Source organism: Protobothrops mucrosquamatus, unplaced genomic scaffold (assembly GCF_001527695.2).
Source record: "Protobothrops mucrosquamatus isolate PMUCROS unplaced genomic scaffold, P.Mucros_1.0 scaffold_181, whole genome shotgun sequence".
NCBI lineage: Eukaryota > Metazoa > Chordata > Lepidosauria > Squamata > Viperidae > Protobothrops > Protobothrops mucrosquamatus.
Window position 1 is genome coordinate 457339 of NW_015386257.1, and position 15040 is coordinate 472378.

A 15040-nucleotide genomic window follows, 5' to 3' on the forward strand; every position below is an offset into this window, starting at 1 on the left:
TGCCACAAATAATCCTGGCCTAACACTAGACATTAACCCTGGATAATAATTCAAAATACAACAGACAGAATAAGCTGCTTCAGTAACCTAAAGGATGCAAATGACCGGCTGTCTACAAGGAATATAAATCCTTCCATTCCCCACCATCCAGTCAGAACTGAAGAAGCTTCTTGGATGAGAAGCGAAACGCCTTCAAAGAAAAAAACAAGAAAGTCAAGTTGCCTCCTGGAAAAGCACCTTTGGGACCACCATGACCTGGATGACAGAATCTCCATAGACTTTTAGCCATGCAGTTTGGGATGAACACCCTTCGAACGGTGTGGGAGTATGACCGGATTTCCAGAAAAATACTGCAGATTACAGGAACCATTTGGACTACTCAGGTGACCCTGAGGACACAGATAAACCTCCAAGTGGCCTCAACGACTGTCTACAAGAATGCAAATGACCAGCTGTCTGCAAGGAGTATAAATCCTTCCATTCACCACCATCTAGTTAGAGCTGAAGAAGCTTCTTGGATGAGAAGTGAAAGGTCTTCAAAGAAAAACAAGAAAACAAGAAAATCTGTTGCTTCCTGAAAAAGCACGTTTGGAACAACCATGACCTGGATGACTTGAGAATCTCCACAGACTTTCAGTAACCTAGTTTGTGCAACTCAGTTGGGCTCAAAACCATAGAAACCTGGAAGTTGGAAGAGGCTATTAAGACTAACTATCTACCCAGCAGGAAAATCTAAATTATTGGTAGTCCTCAACTTAAAACCTTAATGGACTCCGCTCATGATGGTCTTCAGTCGTTACAGTTGTAAAGCAGGCGTCCATATGACCAGATCTGTTTTACAAGTTTTTTTGCAGCAGTAGTTAAGCAGTCATCATGATCAAAATCATATTATTATTTTTTGCCCAAAATAGACATAAATGCTGTCATGTGACTGTGAGGGTATGTGTCACAACTTCAGAACCAGGTCATAAGTACCCGGGGAAGGTAACTTCGTGCAATCGTTAAGTAATCGGTTGTAAGTCAAGGACTATCTGTGCAGCCTTTATTAAATGCAACCAGCTGAGGGGAGCCCATCCATCTCTATATATATATAAATAAAAATTTAAATGTTCATTTGTTCAAAATCTTAAATCTCCGAAAGTTCTTCACCGATTGCTTTGAAATTTTGACACAACATTGCATTCGAATACGCGCGTGTTTTTATATACCTATATTATATAGATGTCACACCTGTGACAGGTAAAAACATGCTTTTTTTGAAAAACAGCGCCATCTGTTGGACGTAAAAGCAACACACGCTTTTACCAGACTGAGCCACAGCAACGTGTGGCTGGGTACAGCTAGTAAGAGATAAAACCTTTTTTTCCTAATAGTCAACTGGATTCATTTTGCAGTATCTTAAAACCATCATTCTCTGTCTGGCTTTCTAGGACAGTGGTTCTCAACCTTTTTAATGCCGCGACCCCAACCGGTCGTAAGTCGAGGACTAAACCAGTCGTAAGTCGAGGACTAAACCGGTCATAAGTCGAGGACTAAACCGGTCATAAGTCGAGGACTACCCAACCGGTCATAAGTTGAGGACTTTCCCTGCCCGGGAGCGCCGCACATGCGTGGTTCCGCCCCCTGCGCTGGCCGAGGCATAGCTGGCAAGCGGCAGAGACGGAGCAGGCCGACCACCAGCTGGCCCAGCCCAAGGGAGGTAAGGCACCCACCGGAAAAGGGGGAAAAATGGCAGACAGTCTTGCTTGGCGGCCCCCATGAAATGGTCGATCGACCCCAAATGGGGTCCCGACCCACAGGTTGAGAACCACTGTTCTAGGATGACACAGAAGGATTCTTGGCTGCCTTCTACTTAACAGACTCTTTAAGAACTTGAAGTCTGCTGTCGTATCCTCACCCTTATCTTTTCTCAAGGCTCAATACTGCTAACTCATTTAATCTTTGTTCCCAGGCCTTAGTTTCTAATCTCCTGATTATCATTCTTGTCCTTCTCGGAACCTAGTCCAGTGTGTCAGAATCCTTCCTAAAATGTTAAGAGTCCTTGCAGTGGTGTGTCTGCCCAGTGCAGAATGGAGTGGAAATCTGATTTTTCAAGAAGTAATTTACACAATTGCCCAAACTGTAATGCTATTGATAAATCCCAAATATGCATACGGTAATGATAAAAATTATTTTAAACCACCCCAAAATTGTCACCCATAGCAAACCAGACTAAACTATGCTCATTTTCAGCACGCATACAATAAAAATTGCAAGGGGAATCATGGCAGGGAATTTGAAACTTCGGTTCCTGAGTGACAGATTCAACTTTTAACCTTTGTTTGCTTGGAGCAAAAATGGTTGGAGTGCTTATCCTTTGGATGAAATTGGAGAGCGAATACCAACTGATTTAGTCTGGGCCAGGTGGTAAAAGATTAAACTGCTTGTATCCTCCACAAATAGACTGTAATCTAGAGATTGGAGGCATATCAAACAAGCAAAAATGTTAAGATAAATAGACAATCACACTAGTTAAAAATGTAATAGCTAAATTCAGGATGTGGGAAATCCAGATCTCAAGTTTTTCTCAGTGCGCTACAAGATTTGTGAGAAGAGACATATAAAAACCCTTTGCATGATAAAAACCGGATAAGAACTTAAACAGACCAATATGCATTCTTCAATTAAGTAACTAATGTATTTATGTAGTCGTTAAAATGTTTAATCTTATTCCTATGCTCACTTCATCTAAATGGGACTATTCTATTTGACCCACTCCATAAATATTACCTTATGAACAACTACAAATAGAAGCCATTACGACGAAGGTCATTTAAACTTAAATCTGATCCTTTACTGTTATTCAGTATAATTTTGCCTTGCATCGCTTTCTGGCTAAAAGGTAAACTCAATTTCTACACGATCAAAATTTTAAACAGGCATGAACTACATGTATTCATCCCTGTCATTTCCCAGACAGGCATATTAGTTACCCCAGATGTAAGGCATAAACAGCATTCAGGACAAGCATAACATTCCAGAAATGCTGACGCTCAGCAGGAAATCACATGGCTTTGATACAGGAACATAACGGGGTTAAACCAGCCACAGAAAAAAAAAAATTCAGACTGCAAAATTGTGCAGGGGAGGCGAGGTGGGAAGACTGTTGCTCGGTAGCTTAGAGAACAGCTGCCAATCAGAGCAAAGATGACTGTACTTGGTAAACCAGCGATCCAATGCAGGATAAGCAGTTTTGTAAATTCAAAGGAGTAACCAAAGAAGCATAGCAAATGATAACAATTGAAGCTGTGTGATGCTTTATATTTGATTCAAAAAAAAGAAGTGCTTTGGTGCACCATGGCCCAGAAGCAAGGAGTCTTGCTTGCAATTTAATCCTCTCCCAGAATCACAAAGCTGTGCTTTGGTAGATAAAATGATGCGGCTGCTTTAAAGAGGGACAGAGGGGTACTCCCAAATGCTTCAAAGTATCTTTTTAGATTCAAACCCGAAGCACTGCACGTCCCTCGTAATAAGAGATTATATACAACATTCAATGATCGAGCAATAGAATATTTTGATAATTCCCTGGAACGCTCACTAGAAGGAACATTCCCAACAGTTCTGAGGACCAAACTGAGTCCTTCTGAAAGTACTTCATGATATCCTGGGAAAGATTTCAGGTGGGATCCAGAAAAATACCACCACAAAACGGATAATTGGTACATTTTGGAAGGGGAAAAAAATGGCACATTTCTGGGAATATCCAAATAAACTATTCCTGTACTATAAGCAAGCTACAGACCCTTGTTTCCCACCATGGTGCCATTAGAGTCCTATTCCCAACCCTTTTTTGGCCCTGCTGGCTGGACAAGATAGAAACTGCTATTCAGTCCATCTGGAAGGTGCCTGACTGAAAACTTTACACTGTACAGTTTCTAGCAGCCTCTAGTGGTATTTAAATGTATTTCTAGAAATAATAATCGTATCTGGGAACGGAAAAATGTTCCAAATTCAAATCATTCTGAATTGAAAGTTTTGCACATTCATAGCTTACTGTATATGCAATTGGATAGGTTTTCCTGGATGTAGTGGACAAAACTCAAATTGTTGAGATGTCTGGATTACCAAGAAATGATTATAACTGTTTACTTATATCAGAGGCCAAACAATTCTCTCCTCCTTGGTGAACTGCCGGCTCTCTATTCTTTGTAGCAAACTGCTTTTATTAGACCTCACTCCCTCCTAGCAAGTTTCACAACCATAAAATATGCTTTGGCTAGATTTTATTTCAATAAGCATCTTTTTCCACCAGCATCTCACAAGGGAAACTGAAGAGTTATTCCGTTTCTAAACACTTGGCAATGAGTGGCTTGGAAGAATGATTCACAGCTGTTAGGTGAAAAGGGTTTTTGAGAGGAAAATAAGGGTAGAGGATAGCTGGTGTTTATCATGCCATATCTCCATACATTTTCCATTTCATAGAACCTAAATGTGCCTGGCTAGTCAAATGCACACCATCAAAGTTGACACCAGCCAGAGCATTAGAAAAAAAATCAAAGAACTAGGACAAGGTTTTCCCAGTTGCAATGTATGGCTGTGAAAGTTGGACCATAAGAAAGGCTGAGCGCCAAAGAATTGAGGCCTTTGAACTATGGTGCTGGAGAAGACTCCGGCGAGTCCCCTGGACTGCAGGGTGATCAAACTGGTCAGTCCTAGAGGAGATCAACCCCGACTGCTCCTTAGAAGGCCAGATCCTGAAGTTGAAACTCAAGTACTTTGGCCACCTAATGAGAAGGAAGGACTCACTGGAGAAGAGTCTGATGCTGGGAAAGATTGAGGGCAATAGAAGAAGGGGACGACAGAGAATGAGGTGGCTGGATGGAGTCACTGAAGCAGTAGGCGTGAGCTTAAATGGACTCCAGAAGATGGCAGAGGACAGGAAGGCCTGGAGGAACGTTGTCCATGGGGTCGCGATGGATCGGACACGAGTTCGCAACTAACAACAAGGGCAAGGTCGGAAGAGGTGGACAGACCTGGCCCATAGAATCGCCAAGAGTAGGACACGATTGAATGGATAACATTACCTATCAATCAAATGCAATTTCGGGAGCAGAGGTATGAAATAATTTCTCCCCAAATGAAAAAAGAATCATTTTCAATAAATAATGGTAGCCCAAGAAGATATTGATCCACTACCCGTCTTCATTTTGCCACTGAATCAGCAAACTTAAATTAAGTATTTACCTTTCGGGCTTGCTCTTCGGCTCGTTCCTTTTTTATCTTCTCTAGCTCAGCCAACAGAGCAGCTGTATCATCATCGCTCTCTTCGTCGTAATCTTCCTCCTCCTCTTCCTCCTACAGATGCGGTAAAATCAGCAGACTGTTCATTTTATACCCGAGAGGAGTGTGCAGTGTTTCAGATTCCACTCCAAAGAGAAACTCTGGACTGCACAGAGACCCAAACACGGCAGTTGTCTAGCCGTTGATCAAATTAGTCCTGCTGCTTCCAAGATGCAGCTGCTTTAAAAGCAGACAGGTGCTTCACTTGTGCTGACGCATCTTTTCCAATTTATTTCTGAAATGCACACTAGCCTCCTACTGGCGTAAAACGCTTAATTCCAGTTCCCTATGTCATATAATAAAACATGCACATATAATGCATTTATCAAGCAACTAATCAAACTTGTACTGATGAAAAATCTGTAAGTTTATTCAATTTGCAATTTCCAGTTTTCCAATCAAGCAAGCACGTTACAGTTTAAATTTTTTACCACAGAAATCATAACTCGCCAAAGATTTCTATTTCTGAGGCTTCCGAACTGAACATCAATATTTTCAAGTGAAACATATTTTTGTGGGGGGAAAAACCATGTATGCAACTATTTTTAAGTTACTATATTTTCAATTAGCTCTCTATCAATCTTATTAGGTTCAATCGCAACATATATTATTTAATCCTAAAGCCTGGATCTCTAATAATCCCATGACACACTACCCTGGTGCTGCCAGGATCTACACTCTATCTGATTTTATATTATTATTCGATTGTTTTAATTGAAACAAAAATACATAGAAGCTAGCACACTGCAACGTGTTAACTTCAAACAATTTCAATGGTTCTGCATTAAAAATGCAGGAAAAAAAACATTTTAGGAAATAAAAATGATGGGAGTCAAACCCTAGTGCTTTGTCATGTGTGTGGAAAAAAACCAGAAGCTGAGACTATGAAGAGAATTGTGGAGTATTATAAAGATTGCCAGGAGTTTTGCTCTCCAATAAACGGGTATTTAGTGACTGGCCACACCCACCCATGTTTTGGGAGAGTACGTTTAACATGAAAGCTGGCTGGGTGACATTGGGCCAGTCATTGGCTCTCAGCCCAACCCACCTCACAGGGCTGTTGTGCGGAAAATAGGAGGAAGGAATATTAGATATGTTCACCGCCTTGATTTGTTTATAAAAACAACAAAGGCGGGATATAAATAAATATTCTCAGAATTTCAAAAGTGCTTATTAGTAAAAAAAGATTTGGCAACTAGAGGGATGTTTTAAGATTCCCCAAATTTAAGAAGGAAGAGCTTTATGGTTTGCAATACCTGTAAAGATTCCCTTTCCAACCATTCAAAAATTTATCTTTTAATATCAGGAAGCTCATATGTCATACTCTACTATATCAATCCAGTTTAAGGAAAGAGCACCCCATTTTGTAAATTACAGTGGCCGTGTTTAGGATAATTTATTTTGATTTCGAAGAAAACCCTGTGCCTCGCGCTCAATTCTAAAAACTCGAGGTCCACTGAATCTGCCCCTTCCTTTCTCACAATTTAGTGGCAGCAGAGTGGATGCCATGTATGCAACAGATTCAATCTTGACTTTAAAAAATTAGCAGGACAGAAGTGATGATCTTAATCCTTATCTGACCTGGACTGCGCTAACCGTCACAGGAGACGAGCTAGGCGTGGATCAAGATGGACCACACAGAAGAGAACCACCGGGTACCCAAACTGTTTGAAATACGTACATCTGTCAAAGGATCATCTGCATCCAGGTTAGCTGCAGGGATCTGATCGAGTCGAGGTTTCTTGGAGATCGAAGAGGAAGTGGTGTGTTCTGGGAAAGAAACAGAGCCAGCAAAACAAACTTGTGACCAATAGCAATGAAAGAAAAGTGAATACGAAAATGAAAGCTGATATGTAAAAAAAAAAATGTTACCAGTTCACACCAATATTTCAGTGTATCTAAATTCTAATAGAGTTGTATTACTGCTTCTCTAACTGGGGGAAAAAGAGGTAGAGGAAGGTGCTAAAAATCTCAAGTGATTTTTGCTTGTAAGTCTGTAAACACTCCTTAGAGTAAAGGCAATATATATACCTTTTTATCCATAGTGACAGGTTGTTAAGCAATTTTGCCTTTCAAAACCATTCCCAAATATTTAAAAAGTCCTTCAATACAGGTAGTCCACGACTTACAATTCATTTAGCCACCGTTCAAAATTACATCATCATTGAAAAAAGTGATTTATGGCCATTTTTCACATTTACAACCACTGCAGCATTCCCATGGTCATGGGATCACAATTCAGATGGTTGGCAACTCACTCATGCTTAGGACCTTTGCAGTGTCCTGGGGTCATGTGATCACCTTTTGTGACCTTCTGACAAGCAAAGTGAGTGGGGAAGCCAGATTCACTTAACATGTTACTAACTTAACAACTGCGGTGATCCACTTAAAAACTGTGGCAAGAAAGGTTGTAAAATGGGCACAAAACTCAACAAATGTTTCACTTAGCAACGGAAATTTTGGGCTCAATTGAGCCTGCAAGTCAAGGACTATGTGTATTGCTATTTCTTTACAACAACCTTCCTCCCCTGCTCCACAGTATTTACTGCTAATACATTTCCTTCTAGAATTTTTATTCATCTCTTATTTGTTCAATTTATAACACTTTTTGCTGTTCACATTCTCTCTGTAATATATTTACAATACTAGAAGACCTTGCTTAGCTGCTGCCTCAGGCAGCAACCATTCAGAGTTGCAACAGGTATAAAAAAAAGTAACTTTGTGACTAATGGCCACATTTATGACCTCTGCAGCACCTCAGGTGTGTGTTCATCATTTCAATCAGTTATCACACAGTGTCCTGTGCCTGATCCATTTTTTTCTCCTCACCACACCCTGTAGAGTGAAGAAATTTCCTGAACACACTGCTTTTCTCCACAGCTCAGCACTTCCCTCAAAAGTTAAAATTCGAGTTAAAAAGCTGAGGTCTGCAATCTTAACGAGTGGCTTGCAGTTGCTGCCTGTAACTGACAAAACTTTAATCACTTTAGGGAGCTGGGAGTGTGCTAGGCTCACAACTGGCATCACAGCTTTCTTTTCAATGTGCCTTCTTCATTATTTGCTTGCTTACTTTCTTGTAATCCCTTCCTCTCCAATGAATAATACAAACATTAATTCCATTCTTGCTAATTATCCCATTGCCAGGGGGAGCATTCCAAAGCATGAAGAAAAAAAAGGAAAGCTGAGGTAAAATTGTAAGCCTAGGCATGGCCGAGTGATTTTTCCACTTCGCAACAATGTCTCTTAGCAGCCAAGCTGCCAGTGTCTATTGTGGAAGCTAAATGGGGATTATCTGTAATGTGCTATTGATTGCTGCCCTGCTCTAGCATCTGGGAGAGGTTTTGTATTTATCAATTGTATTTATTTCTTACAAAATTACCACCCCGTACAATATTGTCAAAATGTACTTTAGTGAGCCCTTTTTGAACTTCCTGGGCCTGCACTTGATCCACGGCGATCTCCACAGAGGCTGATCAACCACACAAAACCTCTTTGCCAGGATGGTGGCACCAACCTCGGGCTGGCCTGTCTCGGTTCTTCTCTCTCACTGCAACTCTCTCCCTCTCCTCCAAGTCTCTCCTGAAGTCGCGGTTGCGCACCTCTTCGGGGGCATCCTGAGTGGTCTGCCTGAAAGAAACAGCACATTTAAGAACATGAGTCAAGAAAACGAAGCCGCTGCAGCACAGCGGACAAGAAAATGAAATAAGAAAGGGGGAAGTCCACAGCAGCACGATCTGCTTTCGGAAAGTTTCTTAAACAGTATGTTTCCATGAGGGCATCTTTCAGAAGTTGACTTTGTGGCCAGAACACCTCTGGAATACCAGAAAACATCTTCTGAAATTAATAAACCATTCCAGAATGCCTGTATCACTTCTTCCTCACGTCCACTGTTGAAATGTGGTCTAAGTGAGGCTCCTATGAAGACCATTTGGAAATATCACCCAATTCAACACCTAGCTACCCATGTAATGCATCTAAATTTGCTCAGGTAACCTTACTACTCTAGGGATTTCACTGGTTGTCAGTCCTCTTCCAAGGGATTAGTTGTTATCTTTAACATCCGACATAGCTCGGGGCCTTGGTATCTTCAAGATCAGCCCCTCCAAAATGGATCTGCCATCCAGTAAGATCGGAGAAAGAAAACCTGCTGAGCATCTTGTCCCTTAAGGCAGGGGTCCCCAACCCCCGGTCCATGGACCAGTACTGGGCCATGGCATGCCAGCAACTGGTCCACACAAACAAGCAAAGCCCCATCTGCAGGATGCAGGCAGCACACAAAACCGCACCCCCTCCGGTCCACGGAAAAACCTCTCTCGACGTAACCGGTCCCTGGTGCCTAAAAGGTTGGGGACCTCTGCCTTAAGTTCTATTCCAGGGAGCCTCTAGTTAGTTTATTGCAATGTTGGCCTTCCCCTTTGGGGGAACATTTTGCCCCTAAATTAATGAACTATTATCTAACTGATGAGTTTCCATAGGGTTGTGAAAATGTGATTCTTTGACAGAGCATTTGGAGACATGAAGTTTGCGCCCTCCGCATAGTGGCATTGTTGTGATATTGTGTTTTTCCTTGGCTGTGTTTTGTTTGTTCCTGTTGCTCACTTTTCTTCTATTGGGGCGCTTCTGAGTGGGTTGGAATAAAGTAACGTATCAATTGCCAAAAATAAATAAATAACCTAGAAGAAAACCAGAATGTGGCAAGAATGGACTAGGTTGTTTTGTACACAATGAAAAAGAAATTCTCATTTCAAACCTTATTTATTTTCTTATGTCAGCTAAATGTCAGTTATTTGGTGTAATATATATTTAGCCTATTTTTCAGTACCAAAACTGAAAAACTTATAAACTTATACAAGCCCAGCTCTATACTTCAATATACTTCGGTATGATCCTTGCACATTTTATAATGGAAAGGGGGGGAGTCTGATGTTAAGTCCAATTAGGACTGCAATTGGAGCAAAGTCTCCCTAAACTGAATTTGACTCCTAGTGATTACATGAAGAGGATGACCAACAACAACGTGCATGATCTCAGTTAGTGGTAATGGTGCACCATTGGAAGACCTAATGGATCAAATTAAGGACAGACCATTATGGGGAAAAAATCTATGTGGTGGTTAACAAGTGACACCGATCCGATGTCACATAATCTGTTGAATTAAAGGTTAATTTAAACCTTGGTTAGGTTTTACTGATTTATTGGTGGAGTCCCCAAAAACCGAAGAACAAATTACCCCGTTTTATGATAAATATGGTCACTAAAACTCATTTGATAGCACATAAGCAATTACATTAAGCTATGGCTGGCCTCAGCGGTGACCCATTGGAGATTACAAATTCATAAATCTCCAGGTGTTATCAGGTGTTCCCTTAAACCAGGGGTGTCAAACTGCCAGCCCGTGGGCCAGACGCATCACGACGAAACCTTGCCCACCCCATTGCTGGCAATGGAGAAAAAGCTCCGATACGTCACACGACGTCATGTGACGTCGCGAAGTTGACATGTCTACCTTAAACAGAATACTTTATTTGGTCAAGTGTGCTTAGACACACAAGGAATTTGTCTCGGGGACAAACGATGACTATACCGCACAGACAATACGCTAGATTCCAGAAAGAAAACAAATGGCAGCCATTCCTTTATTCGGGCAAAATAAAGCCCCACTACCAGGATCAATTCCCAACACCACTACCAGAACAAAAACTTGGCCTTTACCTGTATTTGATTTTCGTATGAGAAGGAAGATCCCTGCTAGAATACTGCTTGGAGAGCTGACTTAAGTCCCCTTCTCCTTTCCCTCTTCCGCCTCTGGCAGGTTCAAAAGTTGGTCGAGCAGCAGTGGTCATCTTAAAAGCATGGAATCAAACTCACACCATGGATGTAGGTTAAAACCTCCAATAGTAAAACAAAAACAAAGCTTGGTCAATATATCTTATTCCAAGGAAACAGTCTCTCTTACAGCTGCAGGGCAATGTTGCCCCTCTTCATTTCTTAGCAAGCTATACTGAATTCAAGAAGTTTGGTGCCGCTGAAGCCAACACAAAATGGTAATTCTAAGTAGAGGTGTATCTTCATTTTGCTGCAGCATCCCCAAAGCCCTAATGACATACCTACGTTTTAAAAACACACAAAAAGAATACGCAATATTCTTTCTAATTTCCAGGGATTCAAATAGGAAAATGTGGGCAGATACAGACCCAAAAAGTAATTTTAATATGAAATACACTTCTATTTTTTGGAAGCCTTTTGAGGATTTCCTAAAAATGACTGTAAAGGATGATAAACAAGAACAACTTATTTTTATTCTTACATCAAAAGCCTCTGTCAGAATTGCAAATATATTCGCTTCATTCAGTTTCTGTACCCTGTCTCTGATAGATTTGATGTTATACCTTTCTCTCATGGGCCATTCAGGATAGCTACTAAATAAAATTAAAGAAAACCTTGTCTACACTATCTTTGATGCAGAGAGTAGGTGAGATTTAAATGCAATAAAATTACGCTAAAAAACTACATTTCAGCCTTCAACGGCTACAAAGTAAATCTGCATATAAATCTCACTGTAACCTTTCTTTACCTTTTGCAACGGATGAAACAATGCATACTTAAAAACACATACACTAATATGAACTATTTGCTATCAGAAGCTTTTATTTTGTTCCATAGTTAGAGCAGTTAGACATACAGCGTGCTAGCGAAACAATTTCATTAAGAAAAGCATGTTTCAACAATCAACTGGCAATGAGGCATCATTATCCTTGTCTTTAGGTGAGATGGGTGGCAAACAAATTCAATAAATAATCACTGGTTTATTTTTTAAAATACAGAATAAATATTTTCACATATCTGTTGCAAAGAAAATGTTTTATGTTTAGGATTTCTTGATGCCATTCAGTCCTAATACTTTGGCCACCTAATGAGAAGGAAGGACTCACTGGAGAAGAGCCTAATGCTGGGAAAGATGGAGGGCAATAGAAGAAGGGGACAACAGAGAATGAGGTGGCTGGATGGAGTCACTGAAACAGTAGGCGTGAGCTTAAATGGACTCCAGAAGATGGTAGAGGACAGGAAGGCCTGGAGGAACATTGTCCATGGGGTCGCGATGGGTCGGACACAACTTCGCAACTAACAACAACAACAACCCTTGTGCAATATCAGATGATTTCCTTCAGTACTTACCTATCATTCATTTAGGCATTTCTCTACCCATCTTATCACCAAGGCAGCAAATAACTGAATTGACAAGTTTCTATTATCATGTTATAGATCTATTGTTGGAAAGCTACCAAACACAATACAATTCATCTTTGCCTCTATGTTAATAAAACATGGTATTGATTGTAACATTTATATTACAGTAATTAAGTTAGACTACAATTAGCACCTTGTATCACAGATACATACAGACATCATAAACAGACCACTTTGGTTTCAAAGAATTGAGACGGTCTCAATTAAAGATAAAGGTTTCCTTGTCCAGTCGTGTCCAACACCAGGGCTGAGGGAGCCAGCGTTGTCTGAAGACATTTTCCACGGTCACGTGGCCAGCATGCCTACATGCCAAAGGCGCAAGAATGTTGTTACCTTCCCACCAAAGTGGTACTTACCGGTATTTATCTTCTTGCATTTGCATGCTTTCGAACTGCTAGGTGGGTAGGCTGCGTCAAGGATGGGAGCTCATCCTATCGAGTGGCTCTCGGATCTCGAACCCAAGCTGTCAGCTTCAGCTAACAAGCTCAGCTCTCTTTAACTGCTAAGCCATCGCACCCTCCCCCCTTCTTAATTATAACTATTACAATACAAATCTATCCAGCACTATTTTAGACACTGCAATCTGCTGCATCAAGTAAACTGGGGTGGAAAGGTAATCACAAAACAGCCTCCAAGAGAGAAAGTTCTTTATTCTAATCCAGCGGTTCCCAACTTTCCCGAGAGATGGACTTCAGCTCCCAGAATTCTCATCAATGACCAGGCCAGTTAAGGAATTGTAGGGGTTGAAGTCCACATGACTGGAAGTGCCCCAGGAGGAGGAGGAGGAGGAGGAAAACATTGTTCTAATCCAGGGGTAGGCAACCTTGGCTCTTTTATGACTCGTGGACTTCAACTCCCAGAATTCCTGAGCCAGCATGGCTGGCTCAGGAATTCTGGGAGTTGAAGTCCACAAGTCATAAAAGAGCCAAGGTTGCCTACCCCTGTTCTAATCTCACCTCTCCCCTGTATGATAACCCTGTAAGGTAAAGCTTTTTCAAGTTGAGTTCAAATCCACACGATTAGATTAACTCCTTTAAATCACTCTAAATTCAGTCTCTCAAAAGATCACCTTGCCTCTTCAAAAACCTAGACAGATCCATGTAGTTTCCTAGGCAGGAGTAGATCAATACTTGGCCAGTGTTGCCTTCTGGGATTTTTTCTTTAAATTCCCAAGTCTATTCTCCATCCCTGGGATTTCCTGGTGGTCTCCCATCCAAGTATTAGCTGGTCAGCTTTTCAAGTTCAATTAAGGCTGGCTAGAGATTGACACCTAGACGGACCCTGTAAGGCACATCAATACTGTTACTCCGGATCGTGCATGGAGAGACTGAGAAAGAGCATACTGAATAATCCTCGATCAAGCCCTACTGTCGTATGAATTCTGAATAGATTCTGCGCGCAAACCTGGGATTGCTTGAAAACTCTGTAGCCGTAGCACGTAAAAAAAAAAATCCCTACCACCACATTGATATCGTAATTAATTCTACCTGCTGTAACGACTGGCTTAAATGGAGCAGCTTCCGGGTTCTGAAGCACGTACGAGATCCACCATGTAGCTCGACCCAAGGCTCGCGGTTACCGCCGCACAGCTAGGCCCGCCCCGCCATTATTCCTCCCGCAGGCCAGCATCCACCGCACACGAAATCATAGAGAAACAAACTCGACGGCGCAAAAGGGGGAATTTCTATGTAAGAAAGAAAGCTAGAGTGGCTCCGTCGCTTGAGCTTCCGGTAAACTACGATCAGGATTGGTCGTTTGGCTTCTCGGGGGCAGGACAAAACTGCGCCGCTCTTAGCCGGATCCTCTCTGCCCCATTGCAAAGAGGAAGGTACTGTAGTTCAGTTTTAGACCGGAAGTGCGAGCAAAGACTTAAAGTTAGAGCAAAAGCAACATACTACTTCTGGTTTAAACTTCATGGGAAAACAAAATGTGGGAACCTCATCCCACATCGAAAGAGAGTCGAATCCAAATTCAGGAAGGTAGTTCCTTCTACTCCTAATCCAAATTCAGTTCCTTCTACTCCTAATCCAAATTCAGGAAGGTAGTTCCTTCTACTCCTGATTGGCGGAGCATTTCCTGTCCATTTTCCTTTAATTTTCTACTCCTAATGGTCAGTTGGGAACCGGAAGTGTAAGGATGTGCAAATAATTCTTGTCTCTTAAAAGACTTTCTCTTAAAACTTGGCGCTTTTATGACCTGTGGACTTCAACTCCCAGAATTCCGTCCACAAGTCATAAAAGGACCAAGTTTGATCTCTTGGCCACAATAATCAGATTCAGAAAATAAAATTGATGGTATAATCCACAAAAAAAGCCTAAGTTTAAGTAAGAATGGAGGTATATCACATTTATTTAGCAATGATTTATTTAGCAATGATTTATTAAGTTGGTTTGATTCATAGAACATATTAGCCCAAAACGAAGAAAAACACTTGCTTAATGTAATCCATCAATTCAATTTTTTGGAATAGTTT

The 15040-nt window shown here is 41.2% G+C and overlaps 1 protein-coding gene across 1 annotated transcript in view; it reads right to left on the reverse strand.

The window, feature by feature from the left end:
* Positions 1 to 14223, reverse strand: part of CWC15 (CWC15 spliceosome associated protein homolog) — a gene marked incomplete in the record, with an annotated part of 16759 nt that extends 2536 nt beyond the window's left edge. The window contains 5 exon segments of the mRNA XM_015823857.2: positions 5224 to 5334; positions 7001 to 7089; positions 8834 to 8946; positions 11032 to 11208; positions 14055 to 14223. Of these exon segments, the coding sequence (XP_015679343.1) occupies positions 5224 to 5334; positions 7001 to 7089; positions 8834 to 8946; positions 11032 to 11162 (444 nt within the window).
* Between the last annotated feature and the right edge of the window lie 817 nt (positions 14224 to 15040).